Genomic DNA, 23,010 nt, shown 5'->3' with positions numbered 1-23,010 from the left:
TAAAAAGAAAAGAAAAATCAGAGTTAGAGGGAAAGAGAGAGAGAGGGAGGAAAGGAGAGAATTTTCTATCTGCTGATTCACCTCCCCGGTGACCAGGTGACCACGTGACCAAAAGGGCAGACTGAAGCTAGGAGTCTCATCCGGGTCTCTCACACGAGTGCAGAGTCTCTAACATTTGGGCACCCTCCACTGCTTTTCCAGGCCATTAGCAGACAGCTGGATTGAAGCGGAGCAGCCGGGACACACGCTGCCACTCTATGGGATACCAGTGCTACACGCGACAGTTTTACTCATTACGCTGGCCCCAGCACTTCTGTAGGATTTACTTGAAAACTAAAGTGACAATGGGAGAGAGAGAGATCCTCCATCTACTGGCTCACTTCCCAGACACTTCACCCAGTCTTGCATGGATGGGGGAACTCAGGTAGGTGGGACATTCCTGCCTGGCCCACGAGCAGGGAGCTGGACAGGAAGCAGACCAGCCAGTGCTCCAATTCTGTCAAGCACGCTGGTTGCTGTCTGCAATGCCAGCATCCCAAACGGGTGTGGGTTCAAGTCCCAGCTGTTCCACCTCCCCTCCAGCTCCCTGTTGACACACCTGGGAAAGCAGCCGAGGACGTCCCAAGCGCTGGGGCTCCTGCGTGCACATGGAAGACCCAGATGAGGTTCTCACTTCCTCATTTCAGACTGACATGGCTCTAGACCCAACCATCAGGGAGCAGACTCTATGCCTTTCAAATAAAATTTTTTAAACTTTTTTTTTATTTTGGAAAGTCAGATAGAGAGGAGGGGAGACAGAGAGGAAGATCTTCCGTGTAATGATTCACTCCCCAAGTGGCCACAATCACTGCAGCTGCATCGTTCTGAAGCCAGGAGCCAGGAGCCTCTTCCAGGTCTCCCACATGGGTGCAGGGTCTCAAGGCTTTGGGCCATCCTCCACTGTTTTCCCAGGCCACAAGCAGGGAGCTGGATGGGAAGTGGGGCTGCCGGGATTAGATCCAGCGTCCATGTGGGATCCCGGCGCGTTCAAGGCAAGGACTTTAGCCACTAGGCTACCATCTGATAAAAACTAAATTTTTTTAGTTTGCTATTTATTTTTATTGTTACAGAGAAGGATAGATAAAGTCCTTCCATCCACTGATTCATTCCCCAGGTGGCCACAATGGCTGAGCCGATCCAAAGCCAGGAGCCAGGAGCTTCTTCCAGGTCTCCCACGTGGGTGCAGGGTCCCAAGGCTTTGGGCCATCCTCCACTGCTTTTCCAGACCACAAGCAGGGAGCAGGATGGGAAGCGGGGCAGCTGGGAAATGAGCTGGTGCCCATATGGGATCTGGGCATGTGCAAAGCAAGGATTTAGCCATTGAGCCATCACACAAGGCCCTCAAATAAATTGTTTTATAAAGCAAACGAACAAAAAACCCTGGGCCCGGCACAGTAGCCTAGTGGCTGAATTCCTTGCCTTGCATGTGCCGGGATCCCATATGGGTGCCGGTTGTAATCCTGGCGGCCTTGCTTCCCACCTAGCTCCCTGCCTGTGGCCTGGGAAAGCAGTCAAGGACAGCCCAAAGCTTTGAGACCCTGCGCCCGCATGGGAGACCTGGAGGAGGTTCCTGGCTCCTGGCTTCAGATCGGCTCAGCTCCAGCCGTTGCAGCTCACTTGGGGAGTGAACCATTGGACAGATCTTCCTCTCTGTCTCTCCTTCTCTCTGTAAATATGCCTTTCCAATAAAAATAAACAAATCTTATAAAAGAAAAACAGAAAAACACAATAGACTGCTCTCATACTTTAAGAACAATCTGAGCTTTTGCGTTCTGAGTCCGGACACATTGGAATGGCCATCTTAGCGGTGACAAACTTCACAGAAACTCCTTGAGAAAACAGAACACTCTGCCCTGTTGTATGAAGCTAACACAACCCTGACACCAAAACCGAAAGGGGAAGAAGAGCCCGCGCTCCCGTGAACACCGAGCCCTGCGGCATCAGCGGACTCCGTCAGGGACCAGCATACCACCAGCAAGTCGGGACTGGCCCGGGCAACCGAGCCCGAGACAAATGCAATGTTATCACCACAAGAACAAAACAGAGGAGAAAATATCGAACAATAATCAAAGGAAAACATCTGATAAAATCGGCAGTCATGTTTTTTTTTAAGATTTATTTATTTTTATTACAGTCAGATATGCAGAGAGGAGGAGAGACAGAGAGGAAGATCTTCCATCCGATGATTCACTCCCCAAGTGAGCTGCAACGGCCGGTGCGCGCCGATCCAAAGCCAGGAACCTGGAACCTCTTCCAGGTCTCCCACATGGGTGCAGGGTCCCAAGGGTTTGGGCCGTCCTCAACTGCTTTCCCAGGCCACAGGCAGGGAGCTGGATGGGAAGTGGAGCTGCCAGGATATGAACTGGCGCCCATAAGGGATCCTGGAGCGTTCAAGGTGAGGACTTTAGCCTCTAGGCCAGTGCGCCGGGCCCTCTGTGAGTTGTTAAAGTGTAAAAAGCCAGCTGCTGTTACATGCGCTGTCTGCTTGCATCGCCGGCTGTTGTTGGTGTGCTGCCGGTGTGCACGAGGGGCCGTCCTGTGGGTCGTTGCTCACCCAGCCTTAGGAAGGGGTCTCTGTGTCTGCTGAGTGAGGACAGTCGCCGGGCTGTGTGTCAGTGTTGTCTGCCTTACAGGCCATTTCCTCTGGACAGAAGCGTCCCACCCCTGGTCGTCTCTGACCTGTGCTCCCTGGAGACGTGGCCATGCCGTGCCCCGTCAGAGCCCCCTGTCCTCCAAGGCATTTGGGTGGTAATGAGATCCATGTTGTTGTTTGTTCTGTTCTCAAGGTTGCTGGATTGACTTGAAAGTTTTAGTGACAGGGGAAGTTGGGATAGATAGATATACACATATGTACACACACATACACAACACACATATACATATATATACACACACATATATACACACACACACGTTTATATAAAGATTTGATATTTATATATATTATTTGAGATACAGAGAGAAAGACCTTCGACTGCTGGTCCACTCCCCAAGCAGCCTCAATGGCCAGAGCTGAGCCAATCCAATGCCAGGAGCCAGGAGCCTCCTCCAGGTCTCCCACTTCAGTACAGAGTCCCAAGACCCAGGGCCATCTTCCACCTCCTTTACAGGCCAGAAACAGCTGGATGGGAAGTGGAGCAGCTGAGACGTGAACCAGTGCCCACATGGGATCCCGGCACATGCAAGGCGAGGACTCAGCACCAGGCTATGGCGCCGGGCCTGAGTGACATATCTGCTGTTTGCTTCTTTACTCCCCGAGTGGCCTCGGTGGGCTGGGACTCAGGCCGAAGCCAGGAGCCTGGAGTTCCACCCGGCTCTCCCATGTGGGTGGCAGGGATCCAGCTACTTGGGCCACTGCTGCCCCGCATGTGCTGGTAGGGAGCTGGTTCCAAAGCGGAACAGCTGGGATTCAGACTGGCACTGTGCTGTGGGGTGCTGGCACTGTGTGGCTACTGTGTGTAGCATCGTGCGTCAGCCTCCCTCCCTGCGCTGGGAGTGAGGACACTCCCAGCAGTGTGTGATGGGCAGGGGATGTGCTGTCGCTCCCGCCTCAGCTGGAGGGCTTGTCCTGCAATTCTCTGCTCTGCACAATGCAGGCACACCTCTGGTCTTCCTGCTGCCCTGGGCTGCCGCTTCCTGCTAGCCTGCTCTGGCTGGGGTGCTGCTCCCTCCCTTGCTAGCACAGTGGACGCCTCCTCAGCCTGCCCCTCACGCTCCTGCATCCTCTCGGACTCTAGTGCTGTTGCGTGGGTCTGGTTTTTTCTGGGAGTCCTTCAGGACAGGCCCTGGGCCCCAGCTAACCCGCGCTTGTTGGCCCTGGCTGGCCCTGGCCTTGAGTCAGTGTGGCTTGGCTCTGTCCACTTGTGCCACACACACTCCTGATCCAGAGCTGCAGCAGGAATGGTTTCTTTGCATCCTCCCAGGCAGGGGCCATCTTTGAAGAGGCCCTGAGCTGGGCATGTTCCATATGAGACAAGTGCAGGGATTTGCTGCGTCCTGCGGCCCGGCCCAAATTTGGTGGCAGTGGTGGGATGGTGCGTGGCAGCACACCTCAGAAGCCACTGGGGTCAGAAGTCCAGGTGCAGCCTGGGCCCTGTGAACAGACACCCCCAGGGACCAGAGGTCCACTTGAGGGCATGTGTGCATGGTGGGTTTTGCTTCAGTGAGTACAACTGCTGATGTAGCTCAAAACAAAATCAAAGAGACAACAACCCACTGTTCATGGAACCCACTGCAGCAGAGTGACCTTCCCTTCATGGGGGCTAGAGCCCTAGTCAGAGACAGGAGATGGCCTCCTCTGCTTTCCCAGGCCACAGGCAGGGAGCTGGATGGGAAGTGGAGCAGTTGGGACACAAATTGGTGCCCATATGCGATGCTGGCATTTGCAGGTGGAGGATTAGCCAACTGAGCCATCGCACTGCTCCCCACATCCAGGCTTTTCCATTAGCTCATGGCTGTAGACAGGTTGGTATCTCCAAAAGGCCTCATCTTTGAGGAGGGTCCCCGTCTCTGAGGTCAGCCAAGCCTAGCCCTTGCTCATGGTCTCAGCTGTGTTAATTTTCAGCAGGTGTGTTGTTGGACAGACAGGATTCCATGTGCGGGTGCAGGTGGGGCTGAGCGAGACCAGCTGCTTGGCCTTGCAGGGTTACTACACTGCTGTTGCTGTGGTTTATAGACGATGACCACCTGGACAGATGTGGGCTCTGGTGACAGGTGGTGGCGGCAGACCTCGAGGCTCCTCAAGTTCCTTTCTTGTGCTGTGAGTGAGAGCTGGGTCTCTCCTCATCTGACGTTCTGTTCTGCAAGTAACGTTAACACACGTATGCGTATATATCACAACCTTCATGTGATGTTAGAGTGAGTCCTGCTTCACGTGTCCCTCCCGTGTTTAGCTGCGGGAGTGGGCCTGAAGGACATCTCAAGGGGGCTGTGATCTTGGGGTGGGGGTGAGGGGAGCTCTGGTCTTGTTGTGGAAACTTGGACCTGTCTGCTGAGACACGGTCATTTTGGGGTCAGTTAATGAGTTCCTGGCTGGCACGGTGCCAACCAGTGGATCTGAGGAGGCCTGGAGGATGCAGACAGCTGGGATGCCACCTCCTCTGGCCACAGAGGGAGATGTGTGACATTCCAGGACTCCGTGTGGGAGCCGTGGGGGTGGCCTGCCTGGCCCAGACGTGGGGGAAGTGGCTGAGTTCACGTGTGTCATGTTCAGTGTTAGAGTGCACGGCTCCTAGCACGTTAGTAAGGAAGCCAAGCAGATCGACGCAGAGAGCCTGGCCAGTGCCGCTGCAGAGTCTCGATGTCCCTGCCCTGGCAAGGCCCTGCTCCCGGGGAGCTTCCTCTGTCAGACTCTGGGTAAATGGAATCCTGCAGTATGTCCTCCCGTTGCCTGGCACTGCGTACTCCCCTCTTGTTCTGCAGGGCTGGCCATTGGATGTGCCTGGTTTGGCAGCCAGGGGCAGTATTGTCCACTGGGCGTGCTTGCTCAGGTGTGCGTTCAGACAGCTGGGTGGCAGGGCGAGCCTGTGCAGCGTTCGTGGTGCTGGCTGACTCGGCTGGTGTCACGCGGGCTCAGAGTCCTCTGCACTGCGCCAAGGCTTGCTGTGGGCGGCTTGCTTCCTCACGGCACTCTGGGTGCGCATGGATCTTGCATAAATTCCTTGTTGGCCACTGGGACTCTACCTGCTTAGGACTTGGTACTAGTGGGAACTAGTCCTTTGTCAGTTGTGTGTAGGGACCTTCTGCACAATGGCCTGCCTTGTCACTTTCTTAGGGTTTTGGTTTGGTTTTTACATTTTTTTCTGGCCCATTTTTCATTTGATTGGAAAGGGAAGAAGGGATTGGGGTCGGGGGGAGACTGATCTTTCATCTGTTAACTGATTCCCCAAGTGCGTGTTGGACCCGGATGGGCCCAGGAGCCTGAGTCTCCATCCTGGTACTCCTGACTTGGGCTGCCACCTGCTGCCCCCCAGGGTGTGTGTGAGTGGGAAGCTGGACCTGATGCAGAGCTGGGGTTCCCAGGTGCTCTGTTCTGGCGTGCCATGAGCCCAGTGGTATGTTAGCAGCAGCGCCATGCCCCTGCCCCTGCTCTACAGTCTTAACAAAAATATTTTCTTCCTTGTAAAACTCTTTAAGAAAAGTTATAAAGTTGTGCAGTGTTGCCCTATGCCCTTACCTAGCTTCCCCTGTTACCAGCATGTCTTGGTCTGCTTCATGGCCTTTGCTTTCTTGTGTTCTGTTCAACAAACGCTCGCTCTTCTAGAAGCTGCATTGCATTTCCTTTACCATCCAGGTCCGTAGTCCATCTTGAATTTTCTGCATGCTGTGAGGGAACAGTTCAGCTTTTTCCTCTGAACGCCTGAGGTAAGCCCTGAGGCAAGCCCTGAAGCAAGCCCTGAAGCAAGCCCTGAGGTAAGCCCTGAAGTAAGCCCTGAGGTAAGCCCTGAGGTAAGCCCTGAGGTAAGCCCTGAGGCAAGCCCTGAGGTAAGCCCAGAGGTAAGCCCTGAAGTAAACCCTGAAGTAAGCCCTGAGGTAAGCCCTGAGGTAAGCCCTGAAGTAAGCCCTGAGGCAAGCCCTGAGGTAAGCCCTGAGGTAAGCCCTGAAGTAAGCCCTGAGGCAAGCCCTGAGGTAAGCCCTGAGGTAAGCCCAGAGGTAAGCCCTGAAGTAAGCACAGGGGTAAGCCCAGAGGTAAGCCCTGAGGCAAGCCCTGAGGTAAGCCCTGAGGTAAGCCCTGAAGTAAGCCCTGAGGCAAGCCCTGAGGTAAGCCCTGAGGTAAGCCCAGAGGTAAGCCCTGAAGTAAGCACAGGGGTAAGCCCAGAGGTAAGCCCTGAGGCAAGCCCTGAGGTAAGCCCAGAGGTAAGCCCTGAAGTAAGCCCTGAGGCAAGCCCTGAGGTAAGCCCTGAGGTAAGCCCTGAAGTAAGCCCTGAGGCAAGCCCTGAGGCAAGCCCTGAGGCAAGCCCAGAGGTAAGCCCTGAAGTAAGCACAGGGGTAAGCCCTGAGGCAAGCCCTGAGGCAAGCCCAGAGGTAAACCCTGAAGTAAACCCTGAGGTAAGCCCAGAGGTAAGCCCTGAGGCAAGCCCTGAGGTAAGCCCTGAAGTAAGCCCTGAAGTAAGCCCTGAGGTAAGCCCTGAGGTAAACCCTGTAGCAAGCCCTGAGGTAAGCCCTGAGGTAAGCCCTGAGGTAAGCCCTCAGGTAAGCCCTGAAGTAAGCCCTGTAGCAAGCCCTGAGGCAAGCCCTGAGGTAAGCCCTGAGGCAAGCCCTGAGGTAAGCCCTGAGGCAAGCCCTGAGGCAAGCCCTGAGGTAAGCCCTGAGGAAAGCCCTCACCCCGGTGTGCTGGTATTGGAGGCAGAGGCTGAACTCCCTGCTCTTGTCTCCTAGTAAGAAGTCTGCTGTGAACAAGCTGGCATCTTGTCCCTGCCCGCCATGCTGGGCAGGCATTCCCGACAGCACAATCTGGTGTGCTGCCGGCGGGAGTCCCACCCTGTCCTCTGGGAAGCCTTCCCCCTTTCCCACTCAGTGTGCTCTCAGTGTGCTGTCTTCTGTGGAATGCCTTTTATCGAGTGCCCGCCACCTTTCATCAGGGCACTGTCACCTGGTGGGTCAGCCACCTTCCCATCCAGGTTCCCCTTTGAGTCTCGGCTGCTTCCCTTTTTTTTTTTTTAAGATTTGTTTTGATTGGAAAGTCAGATTTACAGAGAGAAGGAGAGACAGAGAGAAAGATATTCCATTTGCTGGTTTACTCCCCAAGTGGCCACAATTGCCAGAGCTGAGCCGATCCAAAGCCAGGAGCCAGCAGCTTCTTCTGGGTCTGTCACACGGGTGCAGGGTCCCAAGGCTTTGGGCTGTCCTCCCCAGCTTTCCCAGGCCACGAGGAGGGAGCTGGATGGGAAGTAGGGCAACTAGGATATGAACTGGTGCCCATATGGGATCGGAAGCCCATGCAAAGTGAGGACTTTGCAATAAATATAAAATTAAATCTTTAAAAAATAATCTTTTTAAAAAGTATCTAGGAAAATGTGAGTGTGAAAACATGCATGCTGGAATATGGTGTGTGCTGGGGCCTGCATGGCAGGCGCTCAGGAGCCAGGGGCCGTGGGGCCTTCTCAGTAACTGGAACTGACAGGGCACGCCTGGAGTTGTGAGAGGGAACCAGCCACTGCATGGCTGCGTTCACACTCACATCCTATCCTGCTGGCAGGACCAGAGGGCACCCTGTTCTCAGAGCGGGCCAGGCAAAGGTCTCTGAAGGGCTGTGGCCACAGCAAGGGAGCTGGGGGCAGGTCCCACCCTCAGGGGAGTGCATTTCAGTCATTGGGGGCAAGATGGCAGGTAGCAGTCAACTGACCCACTGCAAGAGGCTGCTCCAGGAGACCCACCCAGGCTCCGGGGGCCTCCCCAGACCCCTCACTGCAAGAGGCTGCTCCAGGAGACCCACCCAGGCTCCAGGGGTCTCCCCGGACCCCTCACTGCAAGGGGTTGCTCCAGGGGACCTACCCAGGCTCCAGGGGCCTCCCCAGACCCCTCACTGCAAGAGGCTGCTCCAGGAGACCCACCCAGGCTCCAGGGGCCTCCCCAGACCCCTCAATGCAAGAGGCTGCTCCAGGAGACCCACCCAGGCTCCGGGGGCCTCCCTAGACCCCTCACTGTAAGGGGTTGCTCCAGGGGACCTACCCAGGCTCCAGGGGCCTCCCTGGACCCCTTCTCACTCCCCTGGGCAGTGTCTCTGTCCCCTTCCTTCCTCATGGGCAGGCCCCCAAAGTCTCCCACACAGGTCCTTCACAAGCTTGATGCTGGGGGCCAATCAATCATGTGTGAAAAATCAGAGGGCCAGGGTCGGCATGGTAGTGTGACAGGCTAAGCTGCCGCCTGAGATGCCAGGATCCCATTTGGGCACTGGTTACAATTCTGATTGCTCCACTTCCAATCCAACTCCCTGTTAACCTGCTGCTGGCCTGAGAGCTTGGGCCCTGACATGGGAGATTCGGATGAAGTTCCCGGCCCCAAGCCCAGCTCTGGTGATCATTGGGAAATGAATCAGTAGACGGAATATCTCTCTCCCTTGCCAGCAGCCCCCCCCTTATAACTCTTTCAAATAAATAATTCAATGAATCTTTAAAAAGATGACTGTCAATTGAAAGAACAGAACACAGGAGTGCCACACACAGACAGAAGCAGGCAGGGCACGCTGTCTGCCGTGTCTGAGCCTGACACTTGCACACTTGCTACAGAAGCTGGCCCCACCTACCTAAACGCACATTCACGTCTGCGCCCACAAAGTGGGACCAGAACTCAGTCTCTCCGTTTCAAAAATTATTACTAGGGCTGGCACAGTGGCATAGCACAATAATCCTCCACCTGCAAGTGCCAGCAGTCCATACCGGTCTCAGTTTGTGTCCCACTGCTCCACTTCCCATCCAGCTCCCTGCTTGTGGCCTGGGAAGGCAGTCAAGGACGGCCCAAAGCCTTGGGACCCTACACCTGTGTGGGAGACCTGGAAGAAGCTCCTGGCTCCTGGCTTTGGATCGGCTCAGCTCTGGCTGCTGCAGCTGTCTGGGGAGTGAACCAGCAGATGGAATATCTTCCTACCTCTTCTCTATAAAATCTGCCTTTTGGGCCCGGCAGCGTGGCCTAGTGGCTTAAGTCCCCGCCTTGAACATGCCAGGATCCCATATGGGCGCCGGTTCTAATCCCGGCAGCTCCACTTCCCAACCAGCTGCCTGCTTATGGCCTGGGAAGGCAGTCGAGGACGGCCGAAAACTTTGGGACACCTGGTTCCCGGCTTCGGATCGGCGCAGCACCAGCCGTTGCGGCTCACTTGGGGAATGAAACATCGGATGGAAGATCTTCCTCTCTGTCTCTCCTCCTCTGTGTATATCTGACTTTGTAATAAAAATAAATAAATCCTTAAAAAAAGAAAATCTGCCTTTCAAATAGTAAATAAACAAATCTTTAAAAATGGCTGCTTGGGGGTGGGTAGCTGGTATGGTACTCAGTACTCCTACGTCTCACATCAGAGCCGTAAGTTCAAGGCCAGGGCAGCTTCCGATTCCAGTTTCCCGCTACCGCAGACCTGGGCTCCTGCCGCCCACAGGGCCCTTGGCCTCAGCCTGGCTCATCAGGCCCAGAGGATGGAGGCACTTGAGAAGCAAGCGTGTGGAAGGCAGAACTCTCTCACTAGTAAAAACCACTGCCCTCCAAGAGACCTATCAAAGGGACAGACTCTGTGCAGGCAGAGCTGAGACCTGACGCTACACCACGGAGCAGCTGGGGGCTAGGGCACCAGCACCCCCCCACCACCGGCCCTCCCTGCACCTCTGAGGGACACAGCAGAGCCCAGCCCTGCCAGCCCCGCTCCCCAAGCCTCCCTGCACCTCTGAGGGACACAGCAGAGCCCAGCCCTGCCAGCCCCGCTCCCCACGTCTCCCTGCACCTCTGAGGGACACAGCAGAGCCCAGCCCTGCCAGCAACCCTCCCCATGCCTCCCTGCACCTCTGAGGGACACAGCAGAGCCCAGCCCTGCCAGCAACCCTCCCCACACCTCCCTGCACCTCTGTGGGACACAGCAGAGCCCAGCCCTGCCAGCCCCGCTCCCCACACCTCCCAGCACCTCTGAGGGACACAGCAGAGCCCAGCCTGCCAGCCCCGCTCCCCACACCTCCCCCCTGCCAGCTCCCCTCCCCACACCTCCCTCCTTCAGCAGGAAGTGCACTGAGCATTCAGATCTGAAACCCAAAAGGAGATTAGAAACCAAATCCAACCCCCGAATCCCAACGCTGCAAACACGTATGATTTGCTTTAATGCTGAGCACACAGCCCAGAATTATGAGGAAACAGACGGCTGTGGCTCAGAAAGACTCTGCCAGCTGTCTGGGGTTCCCCGTGGCCCCACACACCGCACCTTACAGGAATCCCGACACAACGCAACCTGAACAAAGAATCAGCAAAACGGGAACGCAAGCGTCCAACGTGGCTTAACTAAACACAAACAGGAACTGCCCCGATGTGGCAACCTAGAGAAACATCTGTGCCCACGGCAAACACAAATCCGAGGCTGGCTACCAGCAGGCGGCCCCACAGAGTCAGGGTGCAAACACTTAGTGAGCTCTGTTCCAGGTAGAAGACACAACAGTTTCTACTGCTATTTTGTTATTCTACCACACACTACCATTTTTTAAATATTTATTTTTATTTGAAAATCAAATTTTACAGACAGAAAAAAGGACAGATAGATCTGCCCTCCACTGGTTTGCTCCCCAAGTAGCTGCAACAGCCAAAGCCAAATCAAACTGAAGCCAGGAGCCAGGAGCTTTTTCTGGGTCTCCCTCATGGGTGCAGGTGCCCATGGACTTGGGCCATCCTCCACTGTTTTCCCAGGTCACAAGCAGGGAGCTGGATGGGAAGTGGAGCAGCTGGGACTTGAACTAGGGCCTCTATGGGATGCCAGCACCTCAGAGCTTGCTATGTCACAGAGTCATTCCCCATTTTTCCTTTTTAATGTTAATTAATTTCCATCTGCTTGAAAGGCAGCGTGAAAGTGACAGTGGAAGAGAGAAAAGGAAGACAGAGATAGGAAGACAGGACCTCTGCCGCGCAGGCACTGCCTCCCCATGGCCAGCATGCGGCCTGACAGCTGGCAGTCCCTCTGAATGCTTGTTCTCGGGGCAGATGCAACAGAGCACAGGGCGAGGGACGCAGTCCTGCAGCTCCCGGCACCACCCTTCGACAGCCAATGCTGGGCCACACACAACCTCCCCAAGCTCTATACAAGTGCCCACTCCACCACGCCCCCTCCGTGGCAGGAACCCTGCCTGGGGAGGCTTCCCACACTTCATTACAACGTACATGTTTCACAACCAGGTGTGCTGCCTGTACACATCAAAGAGAATGGCAGAATTTCTCAAGATGGAAATGCTCAAATCAGAGCTGGCCAACACAGCAACTGCCAGCACAGATGGCCAAGGCCCTGCCTAGCTCATTTCCAGGCTGGAGCAATCCTGCACATTCCAGTGTGGCCCGGAGCCAGGAGCACATGGTGCCTGCTTCTCCAGGGACCTACTCAGGCTGCAAGGGGCCACCGTCAGGTCCCGCCAGTCACACAGCCTCCGTCCCTGCACTGTTCCTGGGAGCACACCCCTCCGCCCCTCCCTGACTTCCTGCCTCCAGGGTCGCTTTGTCAGCAGGCTCTGCGTGCCTACACTGCTTACCAGGAATCACAGGCGGGTGCCGGGCTCAGCAGCTCTGCTGCCCCTGGAAGGCCCACACCCCATGTGAGAGCGCCTGCTTCGAGCCCTGCTTCCCCAGCTTCCAGGTTAGCATCCTGCTAACGCTTACACTGAGAGGCAGCAAGGGACGGCTCAAGGACTCGAGGCCCCGCCACCTTCCTGGGAGACCCCGACTGACCCACGGCCTCCTGACGTCAGCACAGCCCAGCCCTGGCTGTGGCAGGCACTGGGAGAATGAGCTAGAGAACAGACAAATCAGAATCAAGTGTGTGTGGCAGTGAGAGGCGAGCCAGGATCCCTCCAGAGCACACAGCAGGAGGTACCAGCAGGTAGAGCCCCTCCCCCCACTGGACAGCACTCAGCCCAGCTGGTCCAGCTCTCCGTGTCACACACAGAGGCCTTGCCTCAGACACACAGTGGGGGCAGCATTGGGCCAGTGCCCACTGCCCGTCCCACCTAAGCCAACAGGGGCTGTAACCGTGTCACCAGTGGCAGCATGAAACGCTCTGCTGTGCTCACCCGCAGCGACAATCCAAGATCTTCATCTATCCTGACTCACCTCTGGCCAAAGCAGGGATGGGACCCCCCAGTGCCTCCTCGCGGCACCCCGTGGGTAGGACCAGGGTGGCCAACAGAGGGGAAGTCGCAGGCAAGGCATGCAGGCTGCCCCAGGAGCGGAGGGCGTCCCTGGCCAAGAGGAAATGAGGAAGCAAGTCCTGCTGATGACCGGAATGGGGACGTGGCCACCTACACTTTGGTTTCATCCTTATCCTCTAAGAGGAACTTGGCTCCCACATGGCAAGTTCCTTGTTCTACAGTAGCAGCAAACTAGGACAACTCCTTGGCCTTAACAGTGCCCTGTGTGAGAACCGACACCCCCAACCGCCCCACGCCCAAGCAGGCCTGAACTCCACTGACAGCACCTCTCCCCTGCCAGCCCACCCACAGCAGCCCCCTGGCTCACACAGCCCAGGCCAGCCTGGGCCCTCCCAGGACCGAGCACTCCTCTCTAAGCTGTCTGCTGACTTTCTGGCTTCCTCCTGGACCTGGCCGGAACCTCTCCTCTCACACCTCCCCTGCCTGGCCTGTCTGCTATGTGGTCTGCCTCCTCCCTGCCTCCGACTGCCTCTGTCACCTCTGCACACACTTGCCTTCATTTCCTGGCATTCCCCACCTTCCTCCTCCACTCTACTATTAGCTTGTGGAGGACTTGGGGTCTGCTTTTTTTACAATGAATTCCAAGCACACAGCAAAAGCCACGTACTCAGGGCTCCACACGAGATTCCTCCTGATTCCAAGCCCAGCTCCCTGCCAGGGCCGACCCTGGGAGACAGCGGAATTCCTGCCACTGATGGGGGAGACCTGGCAGAGGTCCAGGGTCCTGGCTTTGGCCAAATCCAGTTTTGGTCACAATACTCATTTGGGGAGTGAACCAGTGCATGAGAGTTAGCTGAGTCTATAACACAAATATTTTTTAAAATGTATAAGGGGCAGGTAGCATGGCACAGCACGTAAAGCCACTGCTGGTACACCAATGTCCCACTTCTGAGTGCTGGTCCAAGTTCCAGCTACTCCAGGCTCCTGCTCCCTGCCGGCACCCTGGAGGGGGGCCCACACGGGAGACCTGCATGGAGTTCCAGCTACTCCAGGCTCCTGCTGCAGCTCCCTGCCGGCACCCTGGAGGGAGGCCCACACGGGAGACCTGCATGGAGTTCCAGCTACTCCAGGCTCCTGCTGCAGCTCCCTGCTGGCACCCTGGAGGGAGGCCCGCACGGGAGACCTGCATGGAGGCCTGCCTCCTGGCCTTAGCCTGCTCCATCTCCGGCTGCTGTGGACATGTGTAGAGGAACCAAGGGGCAAAACACCGAGTAACTGCTCAATCTCTCTCATTCACTATGCTTTTCAAATGTATGAAAGCAACTTTTTGAAAAATGACTCTTACTAGTTTCCTTTTTTTTTTTAAGATCTATTTTTTTTTTTTATTGGAAAGGCAGACATACAGAGAGAAAAAGATACGGAGAGAAAGATCTTCCATCCACTGGTTTATTACCCAAGTGGTCACAATGACTGGAGCTGAGCCGATCCGAAGCCAGGAGCCAGGAGCTCTTCCAGGTCTCCCACACGGGTGCAGGGTCCCAAAGCCTTGGGCCATCCTCGGCTGCTTTCCCAGGCCACCAGCAGGGAGCTGGATGGGAAGTGGAGCAGTGGAACACGAACCGACGCCTGTATGGGATCCTGGCACATGCAAGGCGAGGACTTCTGCCACTAGGTTAGTGCACTATGCCTACTGGTTTCCTGTTTGAAAAAAGTATGTTGGGGCCCAGCACTGTGGAGCCACCCATGATACTGGCTTCTCATATGCAAACAGGTTCGAGTCCTGGATGCTCCACTTCTGGTCCAGCTCCCTGCCAATGCACCTGGGAAAACAGAAAGATGGACCAGGCCCACATGGTGGAGGGAGACCTGGAAGAAGTTCCTGGCTCCTCGCTCTAGTCTACCCAGGCCTGGAATATGTGGCCACTTGGGGAGCGAACCAGCAGATGGAAGATCTGTCTCCCTCTCTGTCATTTCAAATAAAGAACTAAATCTTAGGGGAAAAGAAAGAGAAAAAAAGGGTCACAGCAAAGATTTGAGTCTCACATGCAAGTGTGAATTAGATGGGCTACTTGGTAGGACCAGGCTCCGACCGGCCTGAGAAAAGCGGAGACCCCGGCACGGGGACAGCAGGCTTGCACTTGGAGCTCCTGACGCTGCCATGAGACTGGCAAGCAGGCAGCGTCCCACTCTTCTCCGAGTGAGTCCAGGGGAATGGAAAGAAGCTACCTGTCACGCCCTGCCACTGCTTTCTTTGTTTGGAAAAAGAATGAGAGTTCTGGCCCTTGGGATTAAAAACTGCAGAAAAGGCTCCCCTCGGCCCAGGTGCTTGGCTCTGGCCTCTCACAGCTCGCCACAGGTTTCTGACACGAGGAAGCTTGCTGGGCCCACAGATCTTTCTGCAGGGAAATTCTTCCACGTGCAGCAGGGCCAAGGCGGTCTCCCCATGCCCATGTCCCTGCAAGGCGCTCACCAGACACACAAGTGAAATGGTTTTAAACATTTGTTATTGTTGTTTTATGTAAAAATTTAAAAACAAGGGATGGTGAGAAACATATGGAAGAGGCGTGGCAGGTGGCACGTGGCAGGCGGGTGGCACTCAGTATTGTCACTGTCAGAGCTCAGGGAGGTGGCCCAGGCCACACAGCCCCACCATGCTGCTGTAAGAAGGACAACCTACACATGGAGTTGGCCTGCTGGGCTCCAAGAGGTCAAAGCCAAGGTCACCAAGGCCAGAACCCCCAGCTGTTTCCCTTCCCATTCAGCTTTTTGCTTGTGGCCTGTGAAAGCAACAAAGGGTGGCCTTACCCTTGGGCTCGTGCCTGTGGACACGGCCAGCTGTGCCCTTCCTCTGTGGCCCTCTAAACACGGCCAGCTGTGCCCTTCCTCTGTGGTCCTCTAAACATGGCCAGCTGTGCCCTTCCTGTGTGGCCACTAAACATGGCCAGCTGTGCCCTTCCTCTGTGCCCCTAAACACGGCCAGCTGTGCCCTTCCTCTGTGGCCCTCTAAACACGGCCAGCTGTGCCCTTCCTCTGTGGCCCTCTAAACATGGCCAGCTGTGCCCTTCCTCTGTGGCCCTCTAAACATGGCCAGCTGTGCCCTTCCTCTGTGCCCCTCTAAACACGGCCAGCTGTGCCCTTCCTCTGCAGCCCTCTAAACACAGCCAGCTGTGCCCTTCCTCTGCAGCCCTCTAAACACGGCCAGCTGTGCCCTTCCTCTGTGGTCCTCTAAACATGGCCAGCTGTGCCCTTCCTGTGTGGCCACTAAACACGGCCAGCTGTGCCCTTCCTCTGTGGCCCTCTAAACACGGCCAGCTGTGCCCTTCCTCTGTGGCCCTCTAAACATGGCCAGCTGTGCCCTTCCTCTGTGGCCCTCTAAACATGGCCAGCTGTGCCCTTCCTCTGTGCCCCTCTAAACACAGCCAGCTGTGCCCTTCCTCTGCAGCCCTCTAAACACAGCCAGCTGTGCCCTTCCTCTGCAGCCCTCTAAACATGGCCAGCTGTGCCCATCCTCTGTGGTCCTCTAAACATGGCCAGCTGTGCCCTTCCTCTGTGCCCCTAAACACGGCCAGCTGTGCCCTTCCTCTGCGGTCCTCTAGACATGCCAGCTGTGCCCTTCGCTCTGCCCCCACAGCTCCTGCTGGCAAGCTCCCTCTTTTCTTTCAAGCATCTCCCTGCAGCCAAGGATCCTCCAATCGTCACTCTGGGAGCATCATCAAGGGGCTACACAGAGCAAGTGGTGCATGGCCCATGTCGAAGACACCTTCCAGGGAGGTGCTCACAGCATGTGAAGCCCTTCACCGGAAACTGGCCCCGTTGAGGAACAGCACCGTGTGGGCATGCTGCTGGATTCAGCTCATGGCTGCCATGCAGGTTTCCAGACAAATGCTGCCACACCAGGCTGGGCCAAAGGACCCCCGACATACCGTCCCTTCTCTGCACTGGCAGGAGGAGCCCCCCACCATCAAGTCAGTGAATTTCCTCCGAGGCATTGATTCGGTGGCAGCATTTACAACCAAATCCCAGAGACCAGGCAATGCTATGTGCCCCAACCCTGGCCTCCAGGGGCTGAGGGGACACTTCCGGTTGTCACAATGGAAGGGCACTATTGGCATCCAGGGCATGGGGGCAAGGGGTGCTGCACACAACAGCCTCCACAAAGATCGCCAGCCCAGACCAGCTTCTGCCATGGCTATTCAGCCCTGAGGAGCATCAGAGCTGCCCACTGGGCCTGCTTCTTCCGGTCACAAGCTCCCCGGTCACCTCGGCCCCTCCGTGGAGTCGTATCACTCCAGACCAGCTTCCCACAATGCCACAGCCCACAGACTGACTCACCCAGGGTGCCTGGACGCGAGGACAGGGGAGGGCCAGGCAGAGAAGCAAGACAGTGGCCAGGCCGGCTCGAAGCCAACCCTGTCTCAGAACCCTACTGTGGGCCAGGCCCTAGGTTGACTTCCAGAAGGTTCTGTAGACCTCAGGCACTCACCTGTGAGATGTGCAGTGGGTGCCAAACACTTTTGGCACAGAACTCTCACCCCTTGAGAAGCATTCTATTTCCTGCCCTCTGAGACACCAAGACAAACAGCCCTGCGCTCAGCCATGAGTGGACTTGTCACCCCATCCCACCTGCCTCCCCAAGGTGCTTAGGAGCCACATTGCCGCCATCACAACAAAGGTGACAGGACGTGGGCCAAAAGGAGAAAAACAGAGACGGCGGCTTTCCAAGGCTCAAGGGTGAGACCTGTCCTAAGGGACAGCAGCAGGGGTGAGCTGGACACTGCAGGATCGACGGTACGGATCCCCGGAGCAGAGCAGAGTCTCACGGGGACAGCTCCGTGCAGCTGCGTGTCTCAGCAGGACACGGTGGACGGCCAAGACCTCCACAAGAGCTCATCAGCTCCATTCTACAGATGAGAAAGCTGAGCCCAAGAGCATGTGGGTGACAAGTTCAAGGTGCGGCATGCTATCTTTCCACAACAGGTGCTATGTGTAGGCTCCCACCGCGCCTGGATTAAGGATGAAAGCTGGGTTCAGACGGGAGGCAGCTGGTCCAAGATCACACGGCTAGGACACGGATTCCAAAGACAGGCTCTCTCCGCTACACTGCCTCCTGGTGACGCTTCCCACATTCGCCAAGGAGCTCAGGAGATTCCTAAAACTTGTATCCCAAGTGAGTTCCTAGAACCCACGCTGAACAGGCACCAGGCATCATTCAAACCAGGGAAGCTGACAACGGCTGAGGTGCAGACCTGCTGTGCAGTCACAGCCACGGCCAAGAAGCCTGGGCCCAGGCCCTGTGCAGCCATGGCCATGCAGCGGACACAAACAGGCAGGCTGGTCCTGGGCCCCGCCTCCCCCACTGGAGGAATCACCGAGTGATCAGGATCTGAAGCCGGAACCTCTGCCTGTGGCAGGACACCCCTCTGTCATGGGCACATCCAAGATAAAAGGTTCCAGAGCCCCCAGGCCGCATGTGAGGTCGCCTCCCTCGGTACAGCCTCAGGCTGGGCCACGAGAGCTCACACACCACCCACCTCAGAGGCACAGTCAGCAGCCAGCACAGGCTGGCCGGAGGACAGGCATGTGGGCAGCCAGGGCAGAGACCTAAACGCACCCTTCTCTGGGCCCAGAACCCACCCTTGCCAGGACGGCCGGGAAGGCAGACCACAGCGTGCACCTGCTCCCCACAGTACCTGTGTCTTCTATCTGTGGCAGGGGAGCTCCTCCGTCCTGTCTCCTGGGGCACCGCAGGCTGGAGGCCCACCCTAAGGCACCACCCAAGGGCATGGCATGGGACGCCCAGACACCAGCTGAGCCCTGCTGTTACCTTGTGAAGAAGTCGCTCAGCGGCCCCAGGATCCTCAGCCTGCTCCCCTCCTCGGTGTCCTGGGCACAGCCCTGGGGCAGTGGATCCGCGGACTCCCTGACGGAGCTCAAGGTGACATTGGTGAACTGCGGGTCATCGTCATTCTCCAGGGTCACAATGGCGCTGGAGCTGCTGGTGACCACGAGGTCCAGGATGTCCTCGTTGCTAAGTGACAATGTGGCAGACAGCTCTGTGCCCAGGCTGGACACGCTGCACAGGGAGACGTCATCGCTGCGGCTCAGGGCCTGGCCGCCTGTGGGGCTGTACAGCTTCACCGAGTCGTAGCCCGTCCTGGGGAAGGTGGAGGACTTGCGCACGCTCTGCTCCCGCTCGGCGCTGGCAGCGGCTGGAGGCGCACAGGACGGCAGTGGACAGGCACTCTGGAAGGGCCGCTCAGGCACAACCTCGGCCTCTGACTGCTTCCTCCTCACGGGAACCACTCTGCAGGGCACAGGCTCCGGGTTGCCGATCTCCAGGGTCGGGATGCCCGAGTCTACCGACTGTAGGCTGTGCCGGTCTTCCAAAGCACCAAGTTTCAGCTTGGGCCTGGGCTCGGGCGCCTGAAGGGTCCCAGGGCGCAGGTTCCGAAGGGAGCTTCCGGGCTGGCCATCCTGAACACCCACCGAGGCTACGCCATTTGTCGAGGTGGGAGGGTGTCCATCAGTCATCTTGGTCCACGGAGAAACTGAAACGACCCAAAGGCAGAACATAAAAAGCTGGTCACAAAACTCCGAGAGCGCCCCTCCTACACCAACTCCAGTGGCCTACAACGACGCTCAGAGGGAACCTTGAACAGACATCCTGTGGATACCTTTGTATGGCTCTTAATCTATTTATCTGAAAGGCAGAGCTTCGGAGGGAGAGAGACAGAGATCCTCCATCCACAGGTTCACTCCTTCAATGGCCATGATGGCTCAGCTTGGGCCAGGCCAAAGCCAGCAGCCTCTTCCAGGTCTCCCACATGGGTGGCAGGAGCCCAAGGACCTGGGCTGCTTTCCTCTGCTTGCCCAGGATACATCAGTAGGGAGCTGGGTCACAAGTGAGACAGCCAGGACTTGAGCAGGTGCCTTTGTGAGATACCAGCACTGTACACCGTGGCTTAACCTGCTGTGCCACATCGCCCGTTCCCATGTGCAACTTGTGATTCAGGGCCTGGAGTTCCGACACTATCATGAGACACACAGCAGGAAGACAGCCTGCTCTCACCCGAGCGTTGGTCTAGGGCCCCCCCCAGCCTCCCCAGGGAAATGGCATGATGGGGGAAGTCGTGGCGTTTCAAGGTGGGCCCACTGGGAGGGACAGGACGGGGCAAGGCTGCTGGGGGCTGGGGGAGTTCCTGGGTCAATTCGGGATGGCTTTAAAAGGGAGAGATGAAGACAGTTGCAAACATGTGCTCTTGGGTCGCTCTGGGACTCTGTCTGCAGGAACGCCAACAGGTGTCAGGCCCGCGGGAACTGCCCCAACTCAGACTGTGGATCTCTAAGCCCATGGGCCGCAACAAGCCACCTGCCTCAAGAGACCAGCCAGGAACCCTACTGTGGTCATGCAGAACTGACGGACACATAACCCAGACAACGGGCACATCCAGTGTGAAAAGAACCTTCACCATTTGCGGCATCCCCCCACGGTCACAGCTGACAGGCGGACAGCAGCGGGAGCGCAAGGAGGACCCCTCCAGGAGGTGGAGTGTGGTGGGTCGCTGGGGCCTCGTCTCCAGAGGGAGGCGCTACTTGATAAATACACAGCCCTGACCCAAGCATGTGAATTCACAATGCATTCACCACATTCCACCGGCTCTGACGCCTATAAACTAAGGCAGCTTCAGTAAGGGGAAAACAAACAAAACTGAATAAAAACCGTGTACGCCATCGGCAGGGAGGGGGCCCACATGGGCCAGGCCTTCCTCACATCTGAGCACAGACACACCACCCCCTCTGCACGCAGGGAGGTGTGGAACCGGTCCAAGGCCACACTGCTGCTCGGCAGCAGCACCACGACCCAGGAAGTGCTGACGTAGTCCACACTTAGGTAAACACGGCCAGTAAGGAGGCTGGCTCGGCCAGCACAAAAACCAATCAAGGAGAGAGAAACTGAGAGCTTCGCAAAGGGGAAACTCCCCCCCTCCCGCCACACACACACGTCCCCGGAGCTACTTCTGCACTGCTTGGCCTGCCACGGAGACCCAGCAGCCTGGACAGCTTCCAGAACAGAGTTCTCTAAAATGTTCTCTAAAATGTAGAAACTAAAGAGATCCGGCGGTCCACAGAGCAGCACATCAGGGCAAGACAGGACTCTGAATGGCAATCCCGGCCCCACTGTCCAGGAGGCCTTGGGAGATAACACACCCTGACCAGACGCTGCTGTCCTGTCCCCCAGCCCCCACTCCGGGGCAGGGCGGGGCAGGGGCACCCTGCTGGCAGCTGCCACCCTGAATCAGCACAAACAGGACCACTCCCGTGGTGTGTGGTCTGGGCTTTGTCTGGAGCCTTCCTGCTTCCTCTCCAGGCAGGCTTCAGAAACAGAACTGAGCTATACATGTATAAACTATACATACACATAATATATATGTGTGCATGTGAATTTGAAATAGAACACAGCATTATTATATCATCAATTTTTCTAAGCAGTAAAAATGATATTGTATATCAACAAAGCAAAAATTAAGTCCAGACACAACCAGGTTAATACAAAAGTGAAAAAGAATAAACTATTCCTGTACCCATGGAGAAAAAAAAACCAAAACTCAGTTCCTCCTCACTGGTGGACGGCCTCCAGGGATTCCCTGCCACAGCTCGGCGTGGGCTCCCTGCCCAGGGACTGACCCTCCAGCCACCAACTCTGACAAGGCGGACACTCCTCACTGGTGGACGGCCTCCAGAGAGCCCCTGCCACAGCGCGGTGTGGGCTCCCTGCCCAGGGACTGACCCTCCAGCCACCAACTCTGACAAGCGGGACACACACAGGGTCCTGAGAAGGCCACGCACACACATGCATCTGAGAGTTCAACTGGCATTTGTATTAAAAGGAACACACTGGGCCCGGCGGCGTGGCCTAGCGGCTAAAGTCCTCGCCTTGAAAGCCCCGGGATCCCATATGGGTGCCGGTTCTAATCCCGGCAGCTCCACTTCCCATCCAGCTCCCTGCTTGTGGCCTGGGAAAGCAGTTGAGGACGGCCCAATGCATTGGGACACTGCACCCGCGTGGGAGACCCGGAAGAGGTTCCAGGTTCCCGGCTTCGGATCGGCGCGCACCGGCCCGTTGCGGCTCACTTGGGGAGTGAATCATCGGATGGAAGATCTTCCTCTCTGTCTCTCCTCCTCTGTGTATATCTGGCTGTAATAAAATGAATAAATCTTTAAAAAAAAAAAAAAAGGAAAAAAAAGGAACACACTGCAGAAACTAGCTTGAGCACACGGCTAAGGGCGAATCTCTGCTGATTAGCAGCCTCCCACCAACACACTAACAGACCCAACCGGCAAAGGGGAGGCAGATGGCCCTGCAGCTGGCTGGCCCGGCTCGGGGGAGGGGTCTCACAGTCCCTCCCAGCAGTAAAAGGAGGTGATGGCGGCTCACTCGTGGTGGTCTCGTGGGCTGGTCTCGGGTGAAAGGCACGAGCTTGGCAGACCCCCACCAGGCCAGCACCTGGTACGTGGCACACCTTGGAGAGGTGGGGTGGCCCACCAGGAGCCCTGACACAGGAGTGCCCTGAGTCACCTTCCTAAGAAACGCAAATGCGGATTTCCACGGCACCATCACCAGGGGTGCACTGAGGACCCCTTCGTGGGGAGCACAGAGCCCAGTGCCCCAGAGCGGCCTCTTTCTGAGCCGCCGAGGAAAAGCTGGGCCACCGCCAGGCCTCTGCGGTCCAAAGTGCAGTTCGAGTTCCTTAAACCTCAGAAGAGGGTGTGGGCCTTCGGAGAAGCCAGTCTGAAAGGGAAAGGGCACTTCCGCTTGCAACACGCTCTGGAACCACACTCCACAGGGTCAGGGACACCTGTCCTCAGGCCTCTGCCTGGCACCAGCTGTGCCACCAAGCCGGAAACCGCACCTGCCTTTGGCCTGCACCCTCGTGGGGGAGACCCGTGTTTCCGGGGAGGACCCTAACCTGGCCACGGGACCAGGTGGACGGCCTCCAGATCACCAGCTCCCTCCAGTTACACTATGCCTGTGCTTGCTGAGCACACAGGGGGCCTCCAGGTCACCTGACCGCCTCCTGACTGGCCACAGCCAGCAGTGCTTTCCCCAGCAGGGGGCCTCTCCCTCTCGGAGCCACCTCCTCTCCCAGGCAGG

The 23,010-nt window shown here is 56.8% G+C and overlaps 1 protein-coding gene across 1 annotated transcript in view; it reads right to left on the bottom strand.

Moving 5' to 3' along the window:
• TBC1D14 (TBC1 domain family member 14) overlaps positions 1–23,010 on the bottom strand; it is an 83,074-nt gene that overhangs the window by 59,471 nt on the left and 593 nt on the right. Inside the window, exon 2 of the mRNA XM_058670313.1 lies at positions 18,682–19,405. Within this exon, the coding sequence (XP_058526296.1) occupies positions 18,682–19,388 (707 nt within the window). The 5' untranslated portion in view covers positions 19,389–19,405. The remainder of the gene's footprint in view (positions 1–18,681; positions 19,406–23,010) is intronic.

The sequence above is a fragment of the Ochotona princeps genome, chromosome 11 (genome assembly GCF_030435755.1).
Source record: "Ochotona princeps isolate mOchPri1 chromosome 11, mOchPri1.hap1, whole genome shotgun sequence".
Lineage (NCBI taxonomy): Eukaryota > Metazoa > Chordata > Mammalia > Lagomorpha > Ochotonidae > Ochotona > Ochotona princeps.
Note: the sequence above shows the minus strand (reverse complement) of the source record. Positions and strands in the feature narration are given on the sequence as shown.